At 48.8% G+C, this 27,573-nt stretch overlaps 1 protein-coding gene across 3 annotated transcripts; it reads right to left on the bottom strand.

Moving 5' to 3' along the window:
* Nucleotides 1-13,112: 13,112 nt before the first annotated feature.
* Nucleotides 13,113-24,399, bottom strand: VSX1 (visual system homeobox 1). Of its 3 annotated transcripts, none has more exons than XM_065522682.2 (5): nucleotides 23,976-24,399; nucleotides 21,724-21,802; nucleotides 21,107-21,230; nucleotides 19,973-20,153; nucleotides 14,015-14,256 (listed from the first exon to the last, which is right to left on the bottom strand). In XM_065522682.2, exons 1-5 carry the CDS (start codon nucleotides 24,397-24,399, stop codon nucleotides 14,159-14,161), a joined length of 906 nt encoding a protein of 301 aa, XP_065378754.1. In that variant the 3' UTR covers nucleotides 14,015-14,158. The 3 variants fall into 3 exon arrangements, with proteins under 3 accessions (XP_065378755.1, XP_065378754.1, XP_005568200.3); XM_005568143.5 differs by lacking the exon at nucleotides 14,015-14,256 and adding an exon at nucleotides 17,737-18,818; XM_065522683.2 differs by lacking the exon at nucleotides 19,973-20,153 and having other exon boundaries at nucleotides 13,113-14,256.
* Nucleotides 24,400-27,573: the final 3,174 nt, after the last annotated feature.

Below are 27,573 nucleotides of genomic sequence, written 5' to 3'. Positions count from 1 at the left end.
GGGTGCCTCACGCCCGGGGCGCCCCTTGGAGTCTCCGCGGGCCCCGCCCCTGCTCCGCCCTTCGGCCACCATCCATTCCTCCAGGGCCCCTTCCCAGAGCCCGCCCGGGTCCCACCCCTTCTTCTGCTGCCCGGGAGAGGGGGGGACGCTTAGGAAGAGTGGAGCAGCGTGGAGAAGGGGTGCAGAGGAGCGCGGGGCGGAGCCCAGGCTCCCAGGCCCTGGCCCAGGCGCTGTGCTCCCGCGGGTCTGCAGTCCCCCCCGGACGTTCCTCGCGTCGGCCTGTTTTGGTTTCAGTTTGCGCGCTCTCCTGCAAGCCCCGACAGCTTCTTCGAGCTGCCAGAGGCACGTGCGGCCCAGGACTAGGGGGCCCTCTGGGATGGGAAGGAGGCGGGAGGGAGCCGGCACCAACGTTAAGAGGGCTGGTGCACCCAAGCGCACTGTTGGGTCCCAAGACGATAGGTCGGTCAGTTCCGCATCTCAGAGGCTGAAGTAAGGTTTTCATGCCTTTGTGCGCCCCGGAGAGTGAACCCCTCCCCTGGCTTCTCAGCGGAATGCGAAGGAGGTTGGCGGGGAGCCCAGACGCCGGGAGGCTGCGCAGGCCTGAGTCCGTGGTCTGGGGTCCCATGCTCCAGCCCCCCAGCTGCCGGCCTCCGTCCTGGCGGGGGTCACGTTCTGCTGGGGGTCGGTGGTGGGTGATATGGGGCGATGAGGACTTTATCCAGTTGCTCCAGCATCTGTGGCCTGAGTTCAAATTCTGTGACCTTGAGCAAGTTCCGTAACTTGTCGGTGCCTTGTTTTCCTTTTGGGGAAAACGGAAGTAATGCCTCCCTGGGGGACGGGGACGGCGGGGGTGGGGAGCTGCAGTAAGGAATACATCAGACAATGTCTGTCAAGCATCTACCCTTGCGTGGCCCCATAGTAAGCTCAGTAGTGGGGGTGATGTTTTTGCAGCTGTGGAGCCAGGAAGGACAGAAGGAAACGTATAAAACTGGTCTCCACCGAGTTCTTAAATATTTCGACACCCAAGAAGTAAATTCATAACAAAGGGGTAAACATAGGGGAAGAGAGGTTTTGGAAAACTGGTTTCTTGAGTTCTTTCTGATGTTAAAGTTTCTTTCCCTTGAGCTGTAGGGCTTGCAGAGGGGAGGAGCCTGCCATTAGAGGAGCCTCTGCGTGGGCCAGCCACCAGCCCCTGCTGGGGAATGCTGCTGTCTGCCAGAGAAGACAGGAATGTACCTAAGGGCTGGAGAATCAGTGACATCTACTAGCATAACACATGCCCTGCACAGTGCTCGCACTTGACCTGCATTTTCTCCTTTGTTTATTTATTTATGATACTTTTTTAGAGATAGGGTCTGTAGCCCAGGCTGGAGTGCAGTGGTTCCCATCATAGCTCACTACAGCCTGGAACTCCTGAGCTCAAGCGATCCTCCTGACTCAGCCTCCTGAGTATATGGAACTACAAGCGTGTGCCACGACACCCGGCTAGTCTACTTAATTTAAAACTTATCTAGTGCTGTCCACCCCCCACCGACTGTCAAACTCCAGGTGGAACAAATGAGGAAACTGAACCCAAACAAATAAAAGGGCTTACTAAAGAGCATTCGACTGGCTAAGGGAAGAGCAAGACTAATACCCAGTGCCCCCAGTGGGGAGCTCTTTGGCCTAAGTTCCCATTTGAATAGAATATTAAAGACACCCAGTATAGGGCACTGAGAGGCAGAGGTCAGTGAGTAGTAAAATTGTAAATTGAGAAAGCTCTTAACTGTAGCAGGTGGTCACATAGATGGCTACCAACTCTTCCTTCCCATACCTGCATGTGATGGCGCGCTGCTCTGTCCAGAGGAGGACCCTGGCTGGCTGTATTGCTTTGGCCAGTACAACCTGGTGGGAGGGATGCTCTGACAGTTCCACCTGGAGGCCCTGAGAGACCCTGCAGCCCCAGCTTGTCCTCCCATGGAACCCAGCTGCGAGCTGTGAGGAAGCAGGGCTGGCCTTCCAGAGGAAGGGGCCAAGGGAGAGAATAAAGCTGCCCCATGCACAGCCAGGACCAAATCCCAGACAGGAACGAGGCCAGTGTGGAGGCTCCCGCCCCAGCCAAGGCAGCCTCATGAGTCACCCCAGATAACGCCCGGGATGCAAAGGAACCTCCCAGTCCACTTACAGAATTGTAGAAGGAATACATTGTTGTTTTAAGCCACTAAACTTTGGGGTGGTTTGTAACTCAGTAGTAGGTAACTGATACAACAATTGAAGCTGAAAAATGCATGGTTCTTTCACTCACTGACTTCTGCCTCTCAGTGCCCTGTACTGGGTGCCTTTCCTCTCTCTGCCCTCCAAGTGTTGAAGTGCCCAGGCGCTCAGCCCTCAAATCCCCCTTTCTCCCCTGCCCCCTAGGAAACAGCAACCAGCTCTCTAATCTCTGACTTTCATATTGACACCTCCCGCCTGGACCTTTCCTCCACATCTCAGTCCTGTATTCAAATGTCTCATTCACATCTGAAACATACCAAGTCCTGGGATTCTTCCCCCCAACATGGATCTTCTGTGTCAGTGAATGGAAATGGCATTTTCCTGCTGTTTGGGCTCATACCCTTTTCATCCTAGATTCCTCCCCCTCACACTCCACGTGCAGCCTGTCAGCAAATCCTGTGGCTCACCTTCAGAACACCTGCAGCACTAACCTCTTCCCCCATCACCATCCTCTCCTGCCACCATCCCAACCACACCCATCTCTTCTTAGGATTATTCAGTAGGCTTCAAATTGCTTTCACCCTTGTCCCTGACAGCCTAACCAGCAGCAGTGCAATTCCTTTTCAACAAAAGTCAGAGGAACTTGCTCTGGAGCTTAGAGCAATCCAAGGGCTCCCCAGTCTCCTTAAAACAAAGGCCACATCATTCCCTGGCCCACAGGCTATAGCCTTACTACTCAATGTGTGGTCCATGGGCCAGCAGCATCACTTGGACACTGCAGAAATGCAGAATGCCAGGCTCCATCTCAGACCTGCTGCTTCAGAATCTGCATCTTAAGCCCCCAGGGGAGCTGCATGTGCATTCAAGTTAGAGAAGCGCTGCCCTCCCTGAGCCAGCGTCCCCTCTTCCTCTGCTCTCCCTCACTCATTGGGGCTCCAGCACATTGGCCTCCTCCTGTCCTTCCCATCACCAGGCAGGCTTCCACCTCATGACCGCCACACGCTGTCCCTTCTGCCTGGAATGCTCCACCCAGATGTCCACAGAGACTCCCCCTCACCTCCTTCAGGTGTCTTCAAACATCCATTCCATCCAAGAGCCCTTCCTTCCCTGTCACCTACATAAAGTTGTATCTCTGCCCTCATTCCCTAGTCCTAACCCCTGACTTGATTTTTCTCCATGGCTCTTACTTATTAGCTCTGTGTTTATCTTCCCAGTCCTCCTACCAGGAGGGAGCTCTGTGAGAGAAGGGACACCAGCTACGCTGCTTGTGACTGGGCCCAGCACCGACAGCCACCCCGTGGCGAGTGCACGGCGATGGCTCCTTCTTCCCACTACCTTCATTTCTAAGGTCTTCTACAACTGCAATGAAAAAAAGTACATACAACTAACTCTGTTTTAAAATAAATACTACCTCATTCTTTCTGGTTGGATAAGAAGAAGTGATCATTTCAGAACCAAACATGTCAGAACCAACCAGGTGGTGCAGAACTGCACTTCTTGCTGCCCGAGTTACCTAGAGGTGGCCTTGAGACCTTCCTTCTGAGTGTCACAGCCCAGGCCAAGGTCGTCCCCATTGCTTCCCTCCTGGCAGCCAGTCATCAACTCTCGCAGAACAAGCACAAGGTTGAACTCCACCCCACTGCACCCGCTCCTGGCCCTGCATCCCGGAGGGCCCTCAGAGGTGTTGAGAGGGCAGCAGGCTATAAGGGCAGCGCTGGTCACATATTCTCCCCAAGAAGCCCGTGGCCTCAACTTCAGGAGAGCTCACCTTGGAACACCGGATGCTGTCAGGCAGGGGCTGCAGACACACGAAGGGCTTGGGAGGTAGGGTCTTGGGAATCTGGGCTTCGCTTCTGTCTCGGGACTGATGTTTAGGCCAGAAATGCCAGCACAGCTGTGACTACTGACCCTACGACCCGCAGCAGTGAATGCTCTTGCCCTCACTGTACATGTGTGAAAATGAGCAGGAGGACAGAAGCTCACTCGAGACCACCAGCTAGTAGGTAGCAGAGCCATAGCCTCCAGAGCATCTTAACTTAACAGCTTTAGGGGTAGAGCCCACCAACACCACCTTCGCCATTTGCCTTCATAGCTCCTGCCATGCCTATTACTCCAGAGTCGCAGTGCTCGGGTGCTCAAGAAACAGTCTTGGCTGATAACGGATCCCCACCCACTCCCTGTGCACTCTGTGGTCTCCAAAGAGCTGGTAAAGCCCTCCCTTCCTCTTCTTTCCTCCATCTCTCCCTCTTCCTGTTCTCTTCATTTGTCTCTGTGACCCCACACACACACCTCTTTCCAATGACACTCAGAAGAAACTGTGAACTTCTCCCACGTGCACCACCAAGAGCTGAGGGCTGTCAGCTGGACAAGGATGGTCCAGTTATGGTCCCTGCAAGCAAGCAGGTCACAATTCAAATTGGGGAGGAACAGACACTGTTCAAATAGCTGAAATGCAGAGTAAAACCAAAACACAGAATTTAGAAGAGCGTGACAGAGCTCAGAGCAAGTACAGGACCCACATGCTGGGAGTCTGGTATTGGCTTTGTCACCAGTACACTGAGTTCTTTCTCAACTCTGCATCGGCTACAAAGAACGATCACCAGATTGGGGAAAGGGCAAGCAGGTTTTATTCCCAGCCAGGCATGGAGAAGGAGAGAGCGCTTGCTCTAAAGACAGCTTCTTTTACAGGGTTAGATGTGGGGCAGGGGCTATGTAAGCTTGTGTGGGGAGGAACTTCAGACACGCAGGTGCAGATCATGAACATGCTCTTCATACGACACGTGTGCAGAAAGTGGCAGCGATTCTCTTCTGTGAGTGGAGACTTTAGCATTATAATGACATGCCAATGATCTAAAGGTGGCAGGGGCCACTGGTTCTGGTTTGCTCTGGTTTTGTGCAGGCCTTATTTTCCTCTGGTAATTGGTGAAGCGTCCTGAAGTTCCCAGGCCACCCGAAGTTCTTTTAAGCAAGTTTACCTATAGATAAGGGGATTAGAAAAAAATTGCATAAGAAAAAATAAGGAGCTTTCTCCGCTATATCTCCAGGGCTGCCCTGGTAGCAGCTTCACAAGGTGACAGGGCTCCCTTCCCTTCGGGCTCCTGTTTCTCAATGTGCCCATGAATTCCGGGTGATGATGAGGTATGTGGAGTCTACGCATACATCTGCTTCAGCAGGGGGCTAGAGGATCCCATATGGCTGCAACACACCACAACCTCACGCACTGTGGCACCATGCACCAAGCCCTGCAGATGTGCAGTGTGCCCCCGACCCTGCGGGGTCAACCCAACAACACACAGGGAAGCACGGAACAAGAGAGGGTGGCCACAAGCACAAAAAGGTCTGGGAAGTGGGAGCGCAATCCAGCAACTGCCCAGCATCCTTCCTGGGGCTGCGGGATGCCCGGCCAGGCAGCTATGCTCTGTGACGCTCTAAGGGCGGTGCGGGAGGCAGAACAGTTGGGCTCTGTGGTGGGGCCAGCTCCTGGTCAGCACGAGCAACATGGTAACTCAGTTCCAGCAGTACCAAATCATGGTAACTCTTAATCACTCACCCCAGCCATCCATGAGCATGCAAGGCTGGGGACATCATCCATCCACCCATAGAAAGGACTTCCCCACAAGACCCCTTGTAGCCCTCCGTGGTCAAGGAAGATACCATGAGAATCTTACACCTGGGAGAACCAGTCCCTTAACTGCCAGGCCTGCAGGGCCAAGAGGGGCACAGCAAGACCCCCTACATGCCAATGTCCCCTTCCCCGTTCCCAAGCTGCCTCTCCTGGGGGTCCCCCACTGCCATAGCTGCACTGCCTGCTCTCGCTCAAGACCAGGTGTCACTTTTAGTGCTACTTGAGAGCCGTAAGTCTCTGAGATCACAGGGACATCTCGGGGTCACTCCAAGGGCAAAGCTCTGAGAACTTTGAGCTGTGGCCACCATCCTGCCTCCCGTGTGGATCAAAAATGGCTTCCTCCTTCATGGACCCCCTGAGTGTACAGATAGCACTAGACAGGGAGCCCAGAGAGAGGCCTAGATCCCCTCCTGGCTTCTACCCTCTGTTCTGCCTCCAACCTGCCACGTGGCAAGGCCCCTGACATCTCTAGGCCTCCGTTTTCTCATCTGCAAAATGAACCAATGATATCCAAATTCTGAATCCTTGAGCTCTAAAATTCCAAGAGGTGTATGAGTCCCATTAAGGACACACCAGACTTCATAGCCAGAGTTTCTTCTCCTTTCCTAAAATCACAGCCTCTGTCAGTGTGGGGCCCTCCACAGATTTACCTAAGGACCACCAGACTCTGGCTCTGGAGAACTCCTGCCCTCCTTCCTTCCGTTCAATGTCTTCTTTGGCTCACAACTGTCCCACCCTCATCAAGGGGGAGCTGTCACTCTGGGCCAGGGACAACTGCTGTTTCTTACACTACTTTAGGGCTGGAGCAGAGACATAGCCACCCAAGCCCATGTCTGAGCGATATAGACAGGAACACCCTTTGTGGTTTTCTTTTCATGTTGGTTCAACTAGAATTAACTTTATCCTGGACTTAAGTGTAAGCAGGCATTGACATTTTGGTAGATTTCCAGTAAGCTAGCTTCTGAGAATGGCAGCCAGCTCTGGCTGGGAAAGTTTAGATTTTGACTTGCATAAAACTAAAAATTGAGAGGTGAAGCTAGGAAATGTATCCTCAGCTAGAACTCGGCGTTTGCTTTAGTTTGAATTTGAGTGACAACTAGAGTGTGGAGCTTAGAGGAGGAGGCTTATAGTCCAGAGGACAAAAGGGATAGTCCCCCAAGTTCAACACTGTACTTGGAGAAACAGACTCCCACACCTAGGCAGAGGCACGGCAGCAGCAGAGTTTCCACTGCACCCAAAAGACCAGGGGCTCCCTGCCCTCATGGCTTTGTCCTGTGGTTTCATTGTCCAGCAGAAGCCTGAACCCCTCCCCACACACACACACGCAGGGCCAGGGGTCCTGCTGTCTGCTGGTGGCCCATCCTGTCCCCTGAGTGATCTTGGAGCCATATGCACTGCTTGAGCAGTCGCGCAGATATTGCCCGGGTGCTTGTTTTGCAGCAATCACCTGGTTTCTTGACCCTTCCATGATAAGAGGCTACAAGGGGGAGAGGGAAACCAGGGAATAGCCTTTGGCTAGATCTGAGCTGTCGGCCCCTTTGCTCTGTCCTGAGAAGGCAAAGGCCACTAAAACTGCCATCGCATCTCTGCCTACGCCCTCAGGAACTTCTTGGACTTCCCAGCCTCTCAGCTCAAACTCAAGGGTGAAGGTTTATGATGCAGTCACAGCTTTGAGCAGAGATCACAGGCAGGGGAGGAATTTGTCTGCAAAGGTGCTGATCGCTAGGGCTGGACATGGCTTTCTCAGAGACCAGTTTCTGTGGGTCCCAAAGAGAGATTAAACATGGCCCCAGCCCTGAAAACACCAGCGGGGACCCAAGAGGATGTGTATCTATTGATGAGGAACTAATAGCATTAGTCAAATTTCTCACCCGGCTGAATGTTGAGAAATTGTAAAGCTGGCCAACACTGCCCCCTGGCGCTGTAACTGATGCTGCTTTCCAGCCTGTCTAAGCAATCTGTCAAGTCTTCCACAGGACAAGCCAACCAGAAGAACTCACGCATTCCTTAAGATCATATCGCCATCAAAGGAAGCCCAGGAGCATTTCCCTAATAATAAGCCCTCTCAGAATAGCCTTTGTCTCCTTAGTAAATTAATCAACACAGATTGACTATGGCCAGGGCAATGTGATAGTCCTGAACTAGGGGAATTCCGGATGAGGACATGAGAAATCTCTTCGCCCGGGCAAAGATACGTACTCCATCAAGACGGAGGACGGGATACGGGAAGTGTATAGATAGATAGATAGATAGATAGATAGATAGATAGATAGATAGATAGATAGATAGATAGATTCCTTTAAAGGTCTAATAAATTGGGAAAACGCAAATTCCTTGGTGGAAGAGAAATTCTGAGGAGGAACCCCTGGCAGGTAGCAGGCAAATAGGTTGGAATTCAAGGCAGAAACTGTAACTGACGGATATAGTCAGGAACACCCTTTGTGGTTTTCTTTTCATATTAGTTTAACTAGAATTAACTTTATCCTGGACTTACTGTGCAAACAGGCATTGACGTTTTGGTAGATTTCCCCTCCAGTAGCTTCTGACAATGGCAGCCAGACCTGGGAAGTGGCTTGAGAGGGCAGCTGGGAACACTGCGAAGGTGCTCTGGGAAAACCGTCAGGATTTTGGCTGGGGACCAGGGAGAAGTAGAAGTAAAGTAAAGCCATGCAAAAGTTTTTGTCTGGGTGGAGGAATGATATAAATGCAGGCTAACTCTACATAGTGGTAGAAACATATGTTTATTTGGTATGTTTAAATTTTATGTATAATTCTTAGACAACTAAAAGGAGTATGTGATTTCCAAACCATTGGTGAAAGAAATGGAACAAAAATTGGTCAATTTTAAAGAAACAAAATAGGAAAGGGTGGAGTGGGGAAGGAACAAGCAAGGATGGCAAGTTGGGAAATATAAAATAAGATCAAGAGATATGTCCATACATCATATCAGTAATAACTGAATTAATTAAATTTTCCCATTAAATAGAAATTGTAGCATAGAGTAAAAAAGAAAGAAAATTTAGAAAAGAGGATGCAAGACATGGGGCATGGGATAGACACACATACACACACACCACACACACACGGACACACCACACACACACCACGCACACACCAAACACACACACCACACACACAGACACACCATACATACACTAGACACACGCACACACCACATATGCACCAGACACACGCACACACCACACATACACCACACACAGACACACCACACACATGCACACCACACACACACGCACACACCACACACAGACACCCACCACACACCACACACACGCACACACCAAATACACCACACACACACACACCACACAACACACACACGTGCGCACATACAAAGACACTGCACACACCACACATGCACACACCACACAGACACACACACATGCACGCACACACACCACACAGCCACACACATGCACACACCACACACACTACATGCATAGACACCACTCGCACACACCACATACCACACCATACACACCAGAAACACCCTCACACTCCCCCACACCACACACACACTACACACGTCATACACACGCACACATCACACACAGGCATCACACCACACACACATCACACACACGCACACACCACACACACGCACACATCACGCACGCACCACACACAACCACACAGCATGCACACACACCAGACACAAACCTACACAACCACACCGCACACACTCGCACACACACACCACACACGTGCACACACCACACATACGCACACATCACTAACACACACCACACACTTGCAGACACACACACCACATACATGCACACACAGACACACAACACACACACACCCCACATGCCACATACACACAGCACACACAACACAACACACACACGTGGTCACAAATACCACACGCACCTGCACACACCACTAATACACACATGCACAAACACCACACACAGATTACACATACCACACACACACTTCACACACACCACACATGCACACACACATACCACACATGCGCCCGCACACACATACAACACACAAACATGCACACACCACACACTCCCACACAACTACACCATATGCACACAAACCACACACAGGCACACACCCACACACACGTGCACACACCACCACACATACGCACGTGCACACACAACACGCACGCACACACCAAACACACACCACACATGGGCATGCTCACACACACACGTGCTCACATACACCACACACACACTTGTGAGCAAATGTGCACATACACGCATGCAGTCACACACATTACACATGCCCACGTGCACACCACACACACGTGTGCACACACACCACACCACACACACACCAAACACATGCACACACCACACATATACCACACGCGCACGCACACAGCACACGCACACACACCACACACAGATGCACATATGCGCACACACAAAGATAAAAACATTTGGAGTTTTAGAAGGAGAGAATGGGGAGAGGAAATATTCAATGAATTAAAAGCTGCAACACTTCTAGAATTAATGAAAGACAATACTCGGACTCAGGAAGTACACAAATTCCAATTGACCTAAATAAAAATGAAAGCAGCACCTCAACACATGATTGCAAAACTGTCACAAACCAAAATACACAAATTCCAATTGACCTAAATAAAAATGAAAGCAGCACCTCAACACATGATTGCAAAACTGTCACAAACCAAAGATAAGCAGCAAGTCTTTAAAAAGTCAGAGAGTGAAGACAGATTACCTACACAGGAATGGTGTTTAGACTGACAGCTGACAGCTGAGTAAAATCTTTAAGGTATTTCAGGAAAATAATTGTCAACTTTGAATAGCGAAATCATCTTTCAAGAACAAGCACAAAATACATTTTCAGACAAACAAAAACTAATAGGCTTTTCACCCTATTACTTCAGGATTATTTCCAGAAGAAGAAAAATTATCCCCCAAATGAGGATAAGGGTGGTGTGCCTGCAATGGAAGGACAGTGAGCAAGGAAATTGTTACACTTGTGGGTAAATCTAAAGAAACATTAGTGATATGAAATTATAGCAATAACGCCTGCATCATGGGGTTAAGAAAAAAACAAGGTAAAAGAAAAGTCCTGAACAAGAGTGTAGAAAGTAATTAAGAAATCAAAAGTAGCATCCTATAATTCCTCAAATGTTCAGGACAGTTTTACATTTACATCAATATGCATGTCAAATTTTCTAGATTAACCACAAATAGAAGCAGAATATATACCTTGTAATCTAGTAGAGGAGACAAGGGGTAAGAAAACTGAGCAGTTTAAAAAATGAAAAAAGGAGAAATAGACTTAAAAGGGTAAAAAACATTTGCAAATACAAAAAATAAATTTGTTAAAATAAAATTTAAATGTCAACAATTATAATTGATATAAATGGAGTAAATTCTCTAGTTAAAGAAAAGATTTTTGGAACGGATTTTCAAAATCTCAACTACATACTCCTCAAGAGACAAACCTAAACCTAAAACATATTTAGAAATGTTGATAGTAAAAGTATAGAAAATATTTACCAAATAAATATGAATTAAATATCAGACAAAATGCACAGTAAGACAAAATGCAAAAAAAAGTTAAAAGGGGAAACTTTGTATGATAAATGTTCACCAGGAAGATCTAGAAGTTCTTAACTTACAGACACCTAATAATACAACTCCAAAAATATGAGCAAAAATTGATGGAAATACAAGGGGAAACTGAAAAATTGACCCTCATAGTATTTTCAGGCCATGTATAAGAAATCCCAAAATCATTTTTTTAATTGGGGCAGGGACTGTATATCATCTAAATCCACAAAAGTGGCTACTTCACTGGATTCAAACTTTGTTTACAAAACTGAACTCGGTAAAACCAGTTTGTGTGTACAGATGGAACTTTAGGTCATAATAGTTCTTTCAGATTCTGTGATGCATTCAGTCATGGCTGGGGTTGTTGGCCGTGGCAACCTGTCCCACTCCTGCTCCCAGTTTTGTGGGCCTGTGGGCAGGTGCCTTGATTTGGGAGAGGATGCAGGACTGAGGAGTGGGAGAGGGGATGGGCAGAATGTCCAGCAAGTGTTCCTTCTCCAGTCTGTCACGCCAAGGGCAACCAGGGCTGGGTGTCACCCAGATCTTCATGTTGCTGCGTAGAATGGTTTCAGAGGTCTCCATCACAGAGGCAAAAGAGGAGAATTTATCACAAGAACTCCCCTGACTGGTCACGGGCTGCCTTGTGTGTGCTATGGACTTCTTCTAGGAAGGCCTTCAGGGTCCACAGGTGGAAGTACCAAGCAGGGGTACCTAAGACGTCCACATCTCAAAGTCAGAGAAGCCCCAGGGCAGTGTTAAAAGAAAAATCTTAGGCAAACTAAATGTAACAGAGTTTAACTGAGTAAAGGATGATTTGTGAATTGGGCAGCCCTGAACGGGAATAGGTTCAGAGAGACACCAGTGCTGCCACATGGCCAAAGAAGATTCACGAACAGAAAAAGGAAAGTCACACACAGAAAATGGAAGTGAGGTACAGAAACAGTTGGACTGGTTACAGCTTGATGTCTTATTTGAACATGGTTTGAACAGTTGGCCCACTGTGATTGGCCAAAATCTCAGTGATTGGCACGAGAGTAGGTTACAGCCTGTTTACACATCCAGATAGGTTATATTTTACTATGTACAAAGAAACCTATTGGCCAGACTTAAATATGTAAGGAGGCAGCTTTAGACTAAACTGAATTTAACAGCAGGAAGCAAGACCAGTTGCTGTGGCAATGGCCGGAGTAAGAGATATTTGAGGAGATGTGATCCGGGGCAGAGAAGTGTACCATGCAGGAATTTCTTGCAAGACTCATTGCATTACTTGGGAAAAGGAATGCCGCCCCCAACCCCCTGCACATACACACTCCTGTGCAATATTTGGCTTCACCTTGGTCATTGTTATGGAATCCCTGGCCCTCCAAGGGCTCCCTAATGGGACAGTAAAGGAGACCCCAGAATCTCCTCCACTTCCCAGTTTAGTTACTGCACAAAATTGACTGTGTTAAAGAGGGAAATAGAAAAGAGGCAACCTGGCTGGTCGAAGGACAAAAAATTTCAGTTCTGCAGGAGGAATGAGTTTAAGTTCTGTATACACGGTGACTATAGTTACTAACAATGTGTTACATACTCGAAATCACTGAAGGGGTAGATTTTAAGTGTTCACACCACACACACAAAAAAATTATGTGAGGTAATGCTATGTTAATTACCTGAATTTAGTCCTTCCACAATGTATACACATTCCAAAACATTACGTCTTACACCATAAATATATACAATTTTAATTTATCTATTAAAATGTAATTCTTATAAAGAAAGAATGAAAAGGAGGAAGTACTCCTTTTTAGTAGGCGATCTTCAACAGAAGAAAGTGAAAAAAAGTCCTAAAATGTCAGTATGAGACAACGGATTCTGCAATGACAGGAAGGGTGGGTAACAGACAATTACGTGAACAAACACATTTCAAAACCCGGGTTGAGATCAGGGGTCAAAGAGGAGACGACCACGGCTGGTGACTTAGAGGGTCAGTAAGAGGGACCAGGGCAGAAAAGCACAGAAACTCCTCCGCTTAAAATTCCAGGCTGTGAACTCACATGGGTGCCTAGCTGAGCGCCCAGGCAGACGCAGGTCAGCCACGCTGGCCGAAGGGGATGCCTGTGTGTCACTCATGATGGAAAGAGGGGAAAAGGGCAGCCAGCCTGGGGTGAACTCTTAAGAGTTGGAAGTAGCTGGGGCAGTGGTTCACGCTGTAATCCTAGCAACACGGGAGGCTGAGGTGGGAGGATCACTTGAGCCCAGGAGGTAGAGGTTGCAGTGAGCTATGATCGTGCCACTGCACTCCAGCCTGGAGACAGAGTAAGACCCTCCCCTAACCCTCAGTGTCTTTTTTTTTTTTCTTCAAGGCATTTTGGGTTGAGGAAGTCCAGAAAAGTCAGAACAATGCCCTGGTATGACATTTCCCTTTCAACAGATAATCTTGCGTAGAAGCAGTTCCGAGTGATAGACAAAGCCTCTTAAATAAGGAGGGGCATTTCTGTAAGAGCAGTTTTCTGCACCTGTCACTTGGACCTAGCTGTCATGACTGCAGGTTTATTCTCATCAGCTGGTAACAGATACGGGAAAGCACACGCTGAACTTGGAAGACCAACGCTTTCAACTCCCAGGCTGTTGAATTCCTTGCACATCAGGGTGCCCTGCAGGGGGCAAGTCTGGTAGCAGTGATCATCAAGGATGACACAGGAAAATTGGCATGCTTCCTGAGGCAGAACAATGCTACCTGAGCACTTCTCCAGAGGGGCAGACTTTAGCAGCATTACAGGGTTCAGCTGAAGGTCATCAGGCACCACAGCAGGGTTTGGGGAGCCTGTGTGTCTCCTGCAAAGTCCAGTGAATAGGAGCCTCCAGGAGCAGAAGTTTGCACTGGAAAATGGAGAGCATTTCTCAACAACTCTTGTATATATGTCGGTAGAAAGAGAGGGGAAGGTGGGGCTGAGAGAGAACAAGAGACTGTGGCTTGGCGAACCTAGCTGAAATAGATGCACACAGTTGTGAGCTTAAAATGATTGTTTTAAGCCACAGTTTGGGGAGAATTGAAGGATCTTCTAAATCAAAACATCTGAAAGTTTTATAGTTTTGCCTTTCACACACCAAACATATACACCATGTCTTTAATCCACTTGGAAGTGTTTTCCTGTAAGGTGTGAAGTACAGGTCCAATTGTATGTTTTCCCATATGGACAAACAGTTGTCCCAGTAACTTACCAAAAAGCCAGCCCTCCCCGGGTGTCAGCCACACCAGCTTTGTGTCCACACTGTGTGTGCTGCCTGCTCCTTTTCCTGCTGCATGGGTCCATTCTTCCCCCTGAGCCAATACTATCCCACTGTGGTGATCACAGCCTTATCAAAGCACTGGCCTGGGACAGACTCAGCCATCACCTCGTTCTTTAAGGGTGTTTTCCCGATCCTTGGCTCTGAGTTTCTCATCCATTTGACAATCGGCTTAGCAGGTTCATTTCACTTCTCTGCGGCCCAATGTCTCATCCTCTGAGAATGCAAAAGGATAATGAATTTAAACATGATTCATTGACCACAGAAAACAATTTGTGTTTTCATATATTGTTTTTATATGATTAAACCTAAGGAAAAAGCATTATTTGTTATATCTTGTTCTTCTGTCATTTCTGAAAATATCACCTTAATTCATGAATGTCCTCAAGTCCTGAGCTGCTGCCTCCTGCTGCTACAGAGACAGGAGTGTTAACACTGGTTCCTATTAGGAATGTTTTCAAATTCGCCTTACTAAAATTGTAATTTTTTGAAATCTCCTTTTAGATTTTAACAGCCGCATTTCAGCTGGCAAACGGTTTTGAAAACTGGAAACAATTCAGTCCTACTGTCAGTCTGTGGCCAGATTCCAATCTGACGTGCTGCGGGATTTGAGTGAGGGCTGACAGGACCACGTGTAAAATCCTGCTGGTCTCTTCATCCTCAGATGGGCACTGTGAGAACCACGCAGGAGTCACTGGCAAGATGTGAACTCTTTATCCTGAAAAACTTTCACACGATATTTTTAAAAGCATTTTTGTCTCATGTGAATTTAACCCTATATTGAGAAAGTGGTGTTAATATTTTAATAATGTTAATAATAAAAATTATTTTATTTTTACATACGAATTTTACAAAACTTAGAACATATTTAAAAATTCAAAGTATCCATTTGTCCATGATCTGAAAAATTTTATGAATATTTTAAAGAATTTTCGTCTATTTTTTCATCTTTCTGCACACGTTTCTTGTTTTCTCTCTTAATATTACACACACACTACTTTATCTCCTGTATAGGGATGACCTATTGGTTGGTTGGTTGGTCAGCAGTCATACCCCTTTCCTTCTTGTCTGTTGAAAGGGGCCAAATTACATTAGTTAACGGGCAAAAGAGCAGGGGCTGGCCACAATCCAGGCCCAGAGGTGAATTTTGATTGGACTAAACCAAACAAGGAATTCTGCCCACCTGGCTGGTGACGACTGGCTTAGGCCCCAGCGTGACATGCAGTGCTGACCACTGAGGAGTGAGAGGGGGCTCTGCTTGCCGGTGGGGGTTTACTCCTTGATGAAGTGTGGCCGTAAGTGGTCTCCACTGTGATGTCTGGACTTCAGGAGCCTCCAGTGACCTTGCGGGGACAAGCTTGAGTCCTGGATTCCTGATGATGTTCCTGAGCAGCTCAAAGTCCTTATCCCCAGACTCTAGTCCCACAGGACAGTGGTGGTCCTCTGTGGGGCGTGGCCAGTTGAGCTCCTGGTCCTTGCACAGCCAGAGAGAGAGAGCAGCACAGTGACACACCGGGCCCTGCTCTGAGGGTGACATTTTGCTGTGTTCCTAGAGTTCTTCTTGAGTTGTTGCAGACCATTCCAACAAGCTAATATTCCATGATTTCTTTTGTTGGTCCCATATTGTCAAATAATGATAATGATAACAAACTTCCTCACTTGAATTTTGACATTAATAGAAATGCCAATAATTACAGTAATAATAGTTAAATATTTAATTTGTTCCTTCCTCAGTTACACCAGAAACTGAGCCAAGTACATTACTCATGTCATCTCATTTAATCTTCAGAAAAACGAGTGTTCTGCTGTTATCCCCATTTTACAGTTGAAAAACCGACAGATCAGAAAGGTAGTGTAACCCATCCAAGGTCACATGGCTAGAGGTGGCAAAGTCTCCTCAAAGACTATGCTCTTACATTATATGTGTATATATACACACGTGTAAGTATGTATACATTATAAAATATTAGTCTGCCATATTGAAGAGAGTTCCTTATGTTAAGAAAGCATCCTTCCATTTTTACTTTAGTGCTTCTAGCCCCTTTGTCTTGTGCCACTTCCTATTTTCTCCTTTTCCTTTTTAACATTACACAGAGATTTGTCCACTACTTGTATATTTTGTATGCAGAACCAGTTGTCAAGGTTATTTATTTCATTTTCATTCTGCCTTACATATTTGTTTATTTCTATCTTTGTTCTTTTATTTAGGGATTTTTTTACTCAGCAATATTTTGTCAGCATCATTTCACATTAATAAATAGGGCTTACTGTTACAATTTTAGTGGCTGCCCGTATTGTCTAAGTGTGATGTATGTAAGTTGCACAGCTTACTGGTTCCGTCTCCCAAACTCAATCCTGGATAAGCTAAGGAAGAGGGATGGAAGCAACAACCAAGGAGTAAACATGAGGAAACGTGTTGAGAACCTTCTGGGAGGCAGAACCTGTGTGGCCCCAGAGCCCGGAGCCAGGGCTGCTGTCTCTAAACAGGAAAGACAGAAGAACTTCCAGAGTTCATGCCAACTGCTCATTATGGATGCAGTCTCAGGCCTCAGTTATGATCTCTAGTAGCCAGAATTAATACAAGAACACAGGGCTCATCATTTTCTGTTGCTACAGAAAGGAATTGGTGATGTTTAATTTTCCCAACAGTATGGAACTAGCATAGAATGAGAAAAATTGGCCAAAGGGAGAGAGCTTCTGTTTTCTTACCTGCAGAGATGGGACCACCAAGCCTGGCCTGACAGATCACTGTGCCAGTTCCCAGAGAAAGCCCTCACAATGAGCAGCTCCACACTTTCCTTGCACTGCCCTTCCTTCTTCACGAAGCACCACATTTTCCCATCAACTAGAAGGTATCTCTCTGGACTCTGAACTCCAAAGAGTGAGTCAGACACAGCTGCTGCCCCAGAGGAGTTGACAAAGCAACACATGATAAGAGCTGCAGCCTGAAGAATAAATAAAATGTGTCACGTGTCCCCAGATTCAGAAGGGGTGAAGGGAGAGTTTGGCTGGGATCAGAGATAGTGGAGATGTGCATGTGTGTAATAGAGGGAGTGCCTTGAGAAGCAAACACACCACAAAATGTTTATTTTTTAAATAATAAAGAAATGGCAAAGGAAACGCAGGAAAGGAAACATTTACAAAATCCAAGTCACTAAAGTGCTTTCAATCAAAAATTGTAAAAGACCAAAAGCCTGGTCTGACCTAAAAACACTGTTTCCAGCTATCCAACAATTGTTTAAATGTGATCCCATGCTATTTTTGAAGGAAATGCAGAAACGCCCAGAGTATGGCTTTCTTTGAGTTCCAATATAAATAGCCTATCAAGTGACACTCAGGAAAACGTAAATTACCCTGTAACAAGAAAATTGAAATATCCAAGGCCAAGTTCAAGGTAAAGACAATATAATTAATTCATGTGTCTGTATGGAGTCTTCACTATAATGATATCAGATTCTTCTGGAGATTAAAGAATTTTATATTTCCTAATTGAGAATGAGGACATCAGACCTAACCTGTTCATCTGTATAGCACATTGAACCACACATCTCAAATGATGCCCAGCAGTGAAATCATTTTTGAACTTCGGGTCCTCCCTGCTCAAGCTACAAAAGAGAATCAAAAGTTTTGCACCAAATTAACTGGTTAAAGTGCCATTAAGGAACCGTTTCCATTCTAGAATGAAATAGAATTTTCCCTAGGTCACTCATCTGTCCTCTTAAAGCAAGTGGCATTGCATTTTATCTTGACCGTGTCAGAAGAAAATCAAACTGAGAGTATATGTCTTGGACCATTTTTATCTTTTGGAAAATGCCAGTGAGGAATATGCACATTTTCAGCCTTTGACGGTGGGACTTGTGGGTCTCATATGGCTCCCACTTTCCCTGGCTGGGGCCCCTCCAGTGCCATGGAGTTGGAGCCTCCTTGAGCACCAGCCCCAGGGTGCACTTTCTTGGTCTCCTGCCGGGCAGAGCTGGAGAGGTCGATAGCCACATCTTCCAAGCCATGCTCAGGGCTCACTTTATCCGAGCCTCTCTGTGGTCCTGACTCACTCTGGCTAGAACCTTCTTTGAAGTGGTCAGAGCCCCAGAGTCCTGCCAACTTATCTTCACTTCCTGGCTTCCTTATCATCCCCATGGATTTTTTATGCATCCCTTGCAAAAAAAAAAAAAAAAAAAAAGGAAAAAATAAAAATATAAATTTAAATTCAGCAATGAAGTAAATGTCCTTCTTATTGTTCTCTAAATCCCACTAGAATTGTCCTTGTCAGTGCCTATCTCTGGGGCCTACAGGAAAGGCAGGTAGGTAACTCCCACCTTAGGGGTTTAAAGCAGGTGTCTGACCCCGGGTCACATCCAGCAAAGGTGTTTTGGATGACAGTGATTGGCATTGGGCCCACTTTCCCCAAGGCTGCGGTCTGGTGGATGCCAGTAAGCCACCTCCCCACCTGCTTGTGTAATTTCAGATGAGCCGGCTTGGGTCACTGCCCACAATGCTCCCTCTATTGTTTCAGTCCTTGAGAGCAAAGTGGAGACATATCTATGATTAGAACCTCCAGTGCCCAGCATAGGGCAGCTTGGTAGCTGTTCAAAAACTGTTCGGTGAGCAAAAAACTTCCTCCATCTAAACCTAAAATGCCACCATGATCCTCCTAACTAGTCCCCCCATGCCCGGAGGTACTCATCTGTGACTCATTCCCACAATCTGCGATCCCTGCCTGCTGGTTTCTGGCAACAGCAAACAGAGCAACAAGGGTGGAGCATCCTGAGAGTGCCCAACAGCGAAGTTTGGACCTCAGCAGCGGAGACTGTTGAAGCACCAAAAATCCAAGGGACAGAAAAGCCACTCGGCAGGTTGTTCATGACAGAACCAAGCCCGGGGCCAGCTCTCCTGACTCAGATGGAGGGGCTCACTGTCTCTAGGGGTCGCTGCTCAGCACCGCCCTGTTTCCTATTACCAAGTGCCCTAAATTGTACGGTTTCTAAAAATTCTAACAGCATTCAACACTTGGGAAACATATTTCACATAATGCAATGATGTCATTTCACCCTTAAATCCCAAATTATTTAGCATGCATAGCCCGGTGAGACTTCCACACAGCCTAGACAATCTCTGTGAAAAATGAGGCAACCATTCAGATGCTGCAAGCTTTGTTATTAATTAAAAATAATAAGAACGGTTCTGGACCTGCATCTCAGTAAACTGACGTTGCTTTGCTTTGGAAATGGCTGCCTCGGTGGGGACCCCCGGGGATTCCCCCACCTCCTACAACACCTCGAGCAGTACGCTCCCGGGGACCCTTCCTTACCCAGGAGCCAGGGCGCGCAGGAGCCCAGCAGGCCACCCTCGGCGGAGTTGAGCACGGAGTCGGGCAGCGGGATGCAGTGGCGCACCATGGCCCCGTACAGCCCGTACTCGGCCATCACGCTGCTGCCGCCCCAGCGCTTCTCCCGCTTGCGCCACTTGGCCCTGCGGTTTTGAAACCAGACCTGATTGGAGGCAGGAGAAGCAGAGAGCACACAGAAGAGACAGTGAAGAGAGGCGCCTGGAGGAGCGGAGGCGGCGTCCCTGGGCTCGGAGCTTCTCTCGCGAGCATGATCCCATGCTATTTCTGAAGGAAATAGCTCCCGAGGGCCAACCAGCCGCCCCCAGGGAGCGCGCCCAGGAGCCCCCAGCGGCGCCCATGTGCGGTCCGGACTCACCGGCATTCAGCGCGGTAGGGACACGCGTGACCAAGTCCACTGAAGTTTCCATAGAGTCAGGAATGAAAAAAACTAAATAATCAAACTCCCTTTTCCCACATTGTGTGACGAGGTCAACTACAGTGTTTCCTGCTTTTTCTCATTGATTGGAAAGAGTTCACTGGGGCAATGGCTCCTTCCAAGCTTAGACTCTTGGGATGCTGGTGATATTTCTCATTAAAAACATTATGTTAATAAGAGACTATTATGAACTCCGGTGTAGCTGTTAAAAAACAGTTAGTGACATATCTTCTGACAAAACCAAGAGCAAAATTCTGTGTATGCATGTCAGCGTGTGTACATATGCAGGTAGATGTGTGTATGCACATACATATTCAGGGGCAGATAATATACTCCACACAGTGGAGAAAGGTCTTCTCAGGCATTTATGTTGATTTCTTTCAGGGTTTGAGATGGAGAGGCAGTATATATTTTTTTTCATTGACATATCTTTTATAGTTTCTAGTTGCAGCACACACTGTCGTGTGATTTTAAAGAATGATTTGATACTAAATAATAATAAAATGAAAAAAGGCATGAGGGTCACAGGGACATGCTCTTGTGGTGCCTTCAGCTAAGGGAGTTTCTGTGCAAAGGGAGAGTGTTGGCTGTAGAGAAGGGACTGCTGATTGGCTCACTGAATGTGGGAATGACACGTTCTCTGTGGTGTCTTTGGAAACGAGAAAAGGGACCCCAGACACCTGTATCCGGTCTTCAGGGAGCTCAGTTTTCACAGCCAGCATTTCTCGGGCATACACATCAGGGTAGTGGGCCTCGCTGAACGCCTTCTCCAGCTCTTCCAGCTGGTGAGCAGTGAAAACTGTCCTGCAAGGACCCCAAAACACACACGTGGGCACGTGTCCCCTGGGGACAGCAGCCTCCCTGGCCTTAAGGACCACCGTGCCTCCTTCCCCTGCTGTTCACACCCTAGAAGCCACCTCATGATAATGGAACACCCCACCTCTGAATGATTAGCTGATGTAAAGTCCAGAAATTTCATTCAAACAAAAACAGTTCTTTAGCTCTTTCTTAATGAATTCCATCAGCTCATTCTGACAAAATCCATTTGACAGACCCACAAAATTGTCTTTAAAATACTGCCAAAAAAAAAAAATGCTAGCAAGATTGTAGCATTTTCCCAGCCTCCTAGGAACAGCAGAATTATCTTCCCAAATGGCTTCTGTGCCCTTCCTACTGCCAACCAGGAGACCACTGGGCCTGCCATCACGCAGGGTCATAAACTCTCAGATGCAGGTACCATACACCTTGGGCTGTGTCCCGAGGAAAGGCAGGCAGAGGGGACTGCCTGGCCCTGTACCTGTGCCGCCGCTTCTTCCTCTTGCCCAGGGTGGGGGATGCCTTTAGGTCATTCCTGTCTTCATACGGGCTGTCCTCATCTGCTGGCACAAAAAGAAGAAGAGGACTTTAAAGGTGATCATATTCTGCCCTCTATTTCCTGGATTTTAATGTGAGGATTGAAGTTATGAACCTCTTGGGTATTTGAGTAGTTAACAATATGAACTAGCATTTTTAGTGCCTACTAGATCCCAGGTTCTGTGCTTAACACTGTCCATACATTATCTCAAGTATTCTTAATATAATAATAAAACACCAAAATGACTGCTATCATTATCATCCTATTTTTACAGATGAGGAAACTGAGGCACAGAATGGTTAAGTAATTTGCCCAAGATCACACAGTTAGTAAATGGTGAAGTTGAGAATTCAAATCCCAGATTATCTGAAGCCAAAACTACTTGGTTACTGATTGCACCTTCTGTCCCCACACTGCTTCCAAACACACCCACCCCTCTGCCCCCAGCCTCATCATCTTAACCTCTACACCAACATTTCCCAAAAGAAGTCTGGGGCTTGTGACATCAGAATGCTTGTCAGAACTGCACCCCTTCCCTGATGCACCAAATCAGAATCTCTGGAGGTAGGGTCTAGGAGGCTCATTCTTGACAAGTGTGCTCAGATGATTTGTAGTTGCCCTTGAAAATTCAAGAACCATTCCACTGTGCTTTATCTTTTTATACCCATTATATCAAAAAGTCCAGATGGAAAAGAAGGTTAGAACTATTGTGAGATTCATTGCTAGAAAGCATAATTGCCTCAAAATATTTTTAAAATGAATAAAGGCAAAAATAACTAAATAATACTAGTTTTACTCATCCATCAATTAGTTCACCAGAAACCTGACTTGGATGAAAACATTCTGTATTGGACTGTCCAACCTATGGGACATGAGACACATAAGGTTATCGAGCACAAGAAATGTGGCCAGTCAGATCAAGACATGCTGTAAACATAAATCACTCAGTGGAGTTAGAAGACTTAGTGCTCCTAAAAAGTAAAATATTTTTGTATCGATTATGTGTAAAATGATAATATTTGTGATCATTGTTGGGTTAAAATATAGTATTTAGATTCATTTCACTTTTAATGTGACTGTGAGAAATTTCCATCAAACATGTAATAATCACATTGCATTTCTCTTGGACAGCTCTGCTCCAGACTTTCAGAAACGCCGCCAGAGTAGGATTTAGCTGCCTTTGGTTTTGTAAGAAGGAACCCATCCCATGAAGACAGTTTTTGCATTTTTAGTGACACTAATAGCGAGTTTAATTTTATCTTATATAGAGGCTCATGAAATAAAGTCCTTTCAGAGTGGAGCGAAAATGTGCCTGCCTGTTGATCTGACATGCTTCCTTTTAGTATCAGAGACCCAATGTATTCTTTTTGCCTTGGCTGCCTGGATGCTCAGCTCTAGGTTCTACCACGTACCTTCGCTAGTCCACCCTTTCTTGTATAATTCTTTCTTTTCTCTCCCACACCCAAAACCACTCGCTTTCTTAGCCCTTGACCTTTATAGAATTTCATTGCTTCCTTCTCTTTCCCCGCGACCCGCCAGGATTTCTTTGGGGAAATGGGTAGGCCAGGAACACATCTCTAGGCGTAACTACAATGAATCCTCGAGGTTGCTTGTTTCTCCTGCACGGGGGACTGCGTGGACGCCGCGCCGGCAGAGGAGCAAGGTACCCGGGACTCTCTTTTCAGCACCCTGATGGGCGGACAGTTCCAGGGCTCGAGGCCCCGTGCTCTTCAAGGACCTTCAATCATTCGATCATTTCCGCCCGCGTTTCCACCTGGTACCTTGTTGCGTGCTGCTGGTGAACAACAAAGGTCCGGGCCTTCCCGATTCACACCGCTGCCAGAGGCCGAGACTGGCGCCTGGCGCTGGGGGAAAAAAGGCCCTCTGGAGATGGTTGTTGGGGTGCCAAGACCCCAGGGTCTCATCAAAAGGTTCCAGGTGGTGGAACCAGGTGGTAGCGGTCCCACATCGCTAACGGAACAGCACCCCGGATGAGAGGCAGGGATTTGGGATGCAGCAAGGGGCAAGCGGCGCAGTTCCGCGAATGCCCCTCCAGCGACGGGGCCTCGCTCTGGGCTCCCCGCTTAGATCTGGGACGCTGGGGCCAGGGGCGCGGTGGGGCGATGGTCTGTGACCCCTGCGCGGTTCAGAGCCTAGGGGACCGGGGTAGGAGCGTAAAGCGCGGGCCTGATTACCGGACGTCGAGACGCTCTCGCTGCGCTTCTGGCGGCCGAGCGCAGGCGGCTGACGGCTGGAGGCCTGCGGGGCAGCGGGCTCGGGGCCCCTGGGCGGCAGGAACTGTACGTCCGCTAGGAGCAGGCAGGGCGCTCGAGCGGCCGTCGGCGGCTGCGTGCCGAAGCCGCAGAGGAGGCCGAGTCCCAGCGGAAGGGCCCCACGCGCGAGGCTGGAGCGGTCAAGCCCCGGGCCTAGGCACGGCGCTGCCGCCGGACCCTCGCAGCCGGATCCCTGTCCCGGGCCGGCGGGCACAGGCAGCTCGGCCTCCAAGCCCAGCAGGTCCGTGATGGCGAAGCCCCGGGGGCGCGAGCCCCTGGGGGAACCGCCAGGCACCAGCGCCCTGCTGCTAGTGCGCCCGTCGGACAGCTCGTCCCGGCCGGTCATGGTTCCTTAGCAAGCAAGGCACGAGCCTCTCTGGATCCGGTTTGCGGAGGGCCCAGCTTAGAGGAAGCTTTATAGGATTGGGCTGTCGGTCGGGCGCGGGAGGCCTGAAGGGCTCCAATCAGCTGGGCGCCGGCGCGTCGCCGTTCCGGAACCTGCGAGATGGGGACGCCACCAGTTCCCCTCCCCTTGGTTACCGCCCTCCCAGCTGCAGTCCCCTCGGTCACCTCCTTCTCCTCTCTTCTCTCCAGCCCACCCCACCCCACCCCATTCTAGGATGGAGGGGAGGAAAGAAGGGAAGGGACAATGACTCCGCTCTCTGCCTGTCCCTCGAAAAGTCGCAAGTTCTACATCCTGGCATGGTCTTCTCCTTCCTTCCAGACTCTGGGTGGAGGCCCACTCCCGGTTGCCCAGAAGCTTCTTTGATGTGACCCAACTGCCTATTAAGACCTAGGGACCCCACTGCCAACCACACCCCGGTAGCTACCACCTATACTTGCCCAGCCAGCCCTCCACCTCCGCCGCCGGTGCCAGGAAGGCCTTCTTGCAGGAAGGCCTTCTCTGAAAATCCCCAAGGGGAAAGGAATGAAAACCGTGTATTTAATCCATGGTCATTCTACCTCCAACCAAATCCACCACCAAGTCCATCCCCAACTCCCCACCGGCTGAACTGTAGGGGATTGCAGACTCTCACCAGCTGGGGAAAGGGAGAGAAGCACAGACAGGAGTGGACTGCCAGGGGCTGAGACGGGCAGGGTACTAGGTTTAACCAACAAAACACGGTAGACTCAATGAAATGTGAATTTCAGATAAACAAGGAGGGTTTTTTGTTTGTTTGTTTGTTTGTTTGTTTGTAGGAGTATGCATCAGTATTTTATCCAGCCACCCTAAATTGGGGAGGAGTGGAGGGAGGTAAATTGGAATAAAATAGGGTCTGTCTACTGGAAAGCACACATTTTCATCGGGGCTTACAATTTATTGTCCGATTTCACGATTATTCAAGGAAAGCCTGATTCTTTGAATAATCAGTGAAACTTTCATATTCGCTAAAGTTGGCCCCAAATCACGTGGGTAAGTCACTCCTGGTTAGCGCTTTGAACCCACCAGCCCTCATCGCTGGGAGCCCTGAGTCCCCCCTTCCCAATGCCAGAACCCCGGAAGCAGATATCCTCAATCCCACTCCCTGAGGGGCCTACAGTTGGAGGTCCCGCAGCGAGGGAGGAGCAAACGCCTGAGCTCTGCGGGAACCCGGCGCGGCTGCCTGCACGCACGCAGGGACCGGAGCCCGAGCCCGGGCCCTGCAAAGTGGGTCTCCCACTCTCTGCGCATTCGAGTGGAGCCTCAGCTAAACATGCAGATTAAACAAGGGGCTTCCGATAAGGATAATTACAGGAGTCTGTGTATTAACTTTCCATTACTAAAGGAAGACCCAAATCTCCCCTTGCAAGCTGTTCCCGGGATTACCAAAACAATAACTTTCCTTTGAGATAATTGTCTTTTGAATCGCTCCAGCTCGGGGGAGAACGCTTTAGACGCCGGCGTTGCTTTCGGCTCCGCGAGGAATTTTCCCCCAGATTTATCTCTGGGTTTAGGGAAGGCGTTGGGCACACGGGACTGCGTAGTCGTTTGTAAATCCGAATTTGGGGTCGCAGTTAAGGGAGATACCTACTCTTCCACACAGTTTGTAGCCCGAGACCGGTCAGGCAGGCAGAGTAGTCGGTTGTAAGGTGGCCCGACCGGGGTCTTCCGCGAGTGGAAAGACTAAGAGAGGCGGGCTGACTAAGGCGCCGCGCCTGCAGCCCCGGGTGCCGACCAAGTGGCCTCACCTGGGACAGGTCTTGGGGTCTACCTCCCCTCGGTCTCCCTGGAAGGTAGGCGATCACCGGAGTGACAGACCCAGAGTAGATAGCCAGTGATTCAAAGACACCCACAGACCAGGCAGTGGGAGCCCAGCCTTGGACACTCTCTATGGTGACCGTGGCGCAGTGCCAAGAACACCCCAGTTTCCAAATCCTCGGGAAGAATCGTCGTAAACTCATTTTACAGGTGAGAGCAACTGGGACTTATTAACCCAGTCACATCGGACACAGACAGAGACGTGGGGAGGGCGACACAGAGCAAGAGACTCGATCAAGGAGCCCGTGTTGAGGCTCTAAGGGGACTCAGAGATGGAGAAGGAACGAACTTCTAAGGGGTCTTGCAATTCCTGAACTGAGGCGTTCCTAACTCATCCCGGGACCTCAATGTCAGGGAGAGGCCTGCAGGACCCCAGCGGTGGGGAGCTGGGTCCTGGGTCACCTTGTGTTTCACAGCGTGGGGATGGCAGGAGCGCAGCGCGGGAGGACACTTTCATTGCCTCCTACAGTGAGAAATGACCCCCACCCGAGGCTGCGCTAATCTGTGTCCCCGCTGCTGCCGAGGCTCTGGGATCCACTTGCGCGCCCTGCGTAGTGGGGATCCTCTCAGAGCCCAGCGTCAAGTTATACTTCGCTCAGCGTCAGCCAAGACCAGAGAAGCACTTCTTGCCGTTTAGGAGACGTCTGCAAGAGACAAAGAGCTAGCCCACGATCCACCCACAATCCTCGTGTCCCCGGGGTGCCCTCGCAGTTGCCAAATCTACGTGCCAACTCTACGTGCCGTGTTTAGGGGACGCCTCCGCGCCCTGGCGGCCAGAAAAATGGCTCCCTCCAGCTTCCCCCTCCTGGATACCACCTGCAAATCTACGGCCATAGGCGCAGCCCCAGCGAGCGTTCCCGCCCCAGGCCGCCCCCAGGAGTCGTTTTGGGTCCCTAAATCCGTTGAGGGTTCCGAATCTGTCTTCATCAGCCAGGATTACCCGGGATTTAACTAATCAATAAAGATTTCTCCGCTCATTATTTTCTAGGGAAGATCTCCAGCCCCTCTGTCGCCGACCGCGAATGTGCCTTGGCAGCGCCAGGCTGAGGTTGGACCGGCTGTGGGTGGCTCAGCAGACACCCCTTTTGGGCTTCTCAGAGCCGCGGCTGGCCAGGCTGGCGGGATAAAGTGCTCAGACACAATGGGGTGGGATGCCGGAGAAGGTGAAACGGATCGCCCTGTGCGTCTGTGAAAATGACGCCCCGCAGCTCCGTTCTTCTGATTTTCCTCCCACCTCTGGCTGCTCCGTCTCGGATGCTTTTGTGTCTTCAGTTAAAAGTT

Source organism: Macaca fascicularis, chromosome 10, assembly GCF_037993035.2.
Source record: "Macaca fascicularis isolate 582-1 chromosome 10, T2T-MFA8v1.1".
Classification (NCBI taxonomy): Eukaryota; Metazoa; Chordata; class Mammalia; order Primates; family Cercopithecidae; genus Macaca; species Macaca fascicularis.
The sequence above is the reverse complement of the archived record's forward strand: the minus strand, read 5'-3'. Positions and strand labels throughout refer to the sequence as shown.

Coding starts and splice junctions, on each gene's coding strand:
- VSX1 (XM_005568143.5), bottom strand. CDS start 24,399: ATGACCGGCCGGGACGAGCTGTCCGACGGGCGCACTAGCAGCAGGGCG. Junction 21,231..21,723: donor AGGAAGAAGCGGCGGCACAG/GTACAGGGCCAG, acceptor GGGTCCTTGCAG/GACAGTTTTCACTGCTCACC. Junction 18,819..19,972: donor CTGCGCGCCCTGGCTCCTGG/GTAAGGAAGGGT, acceptor TTTTTTTGCAAG/GGATGCATAAAAAATCCATG.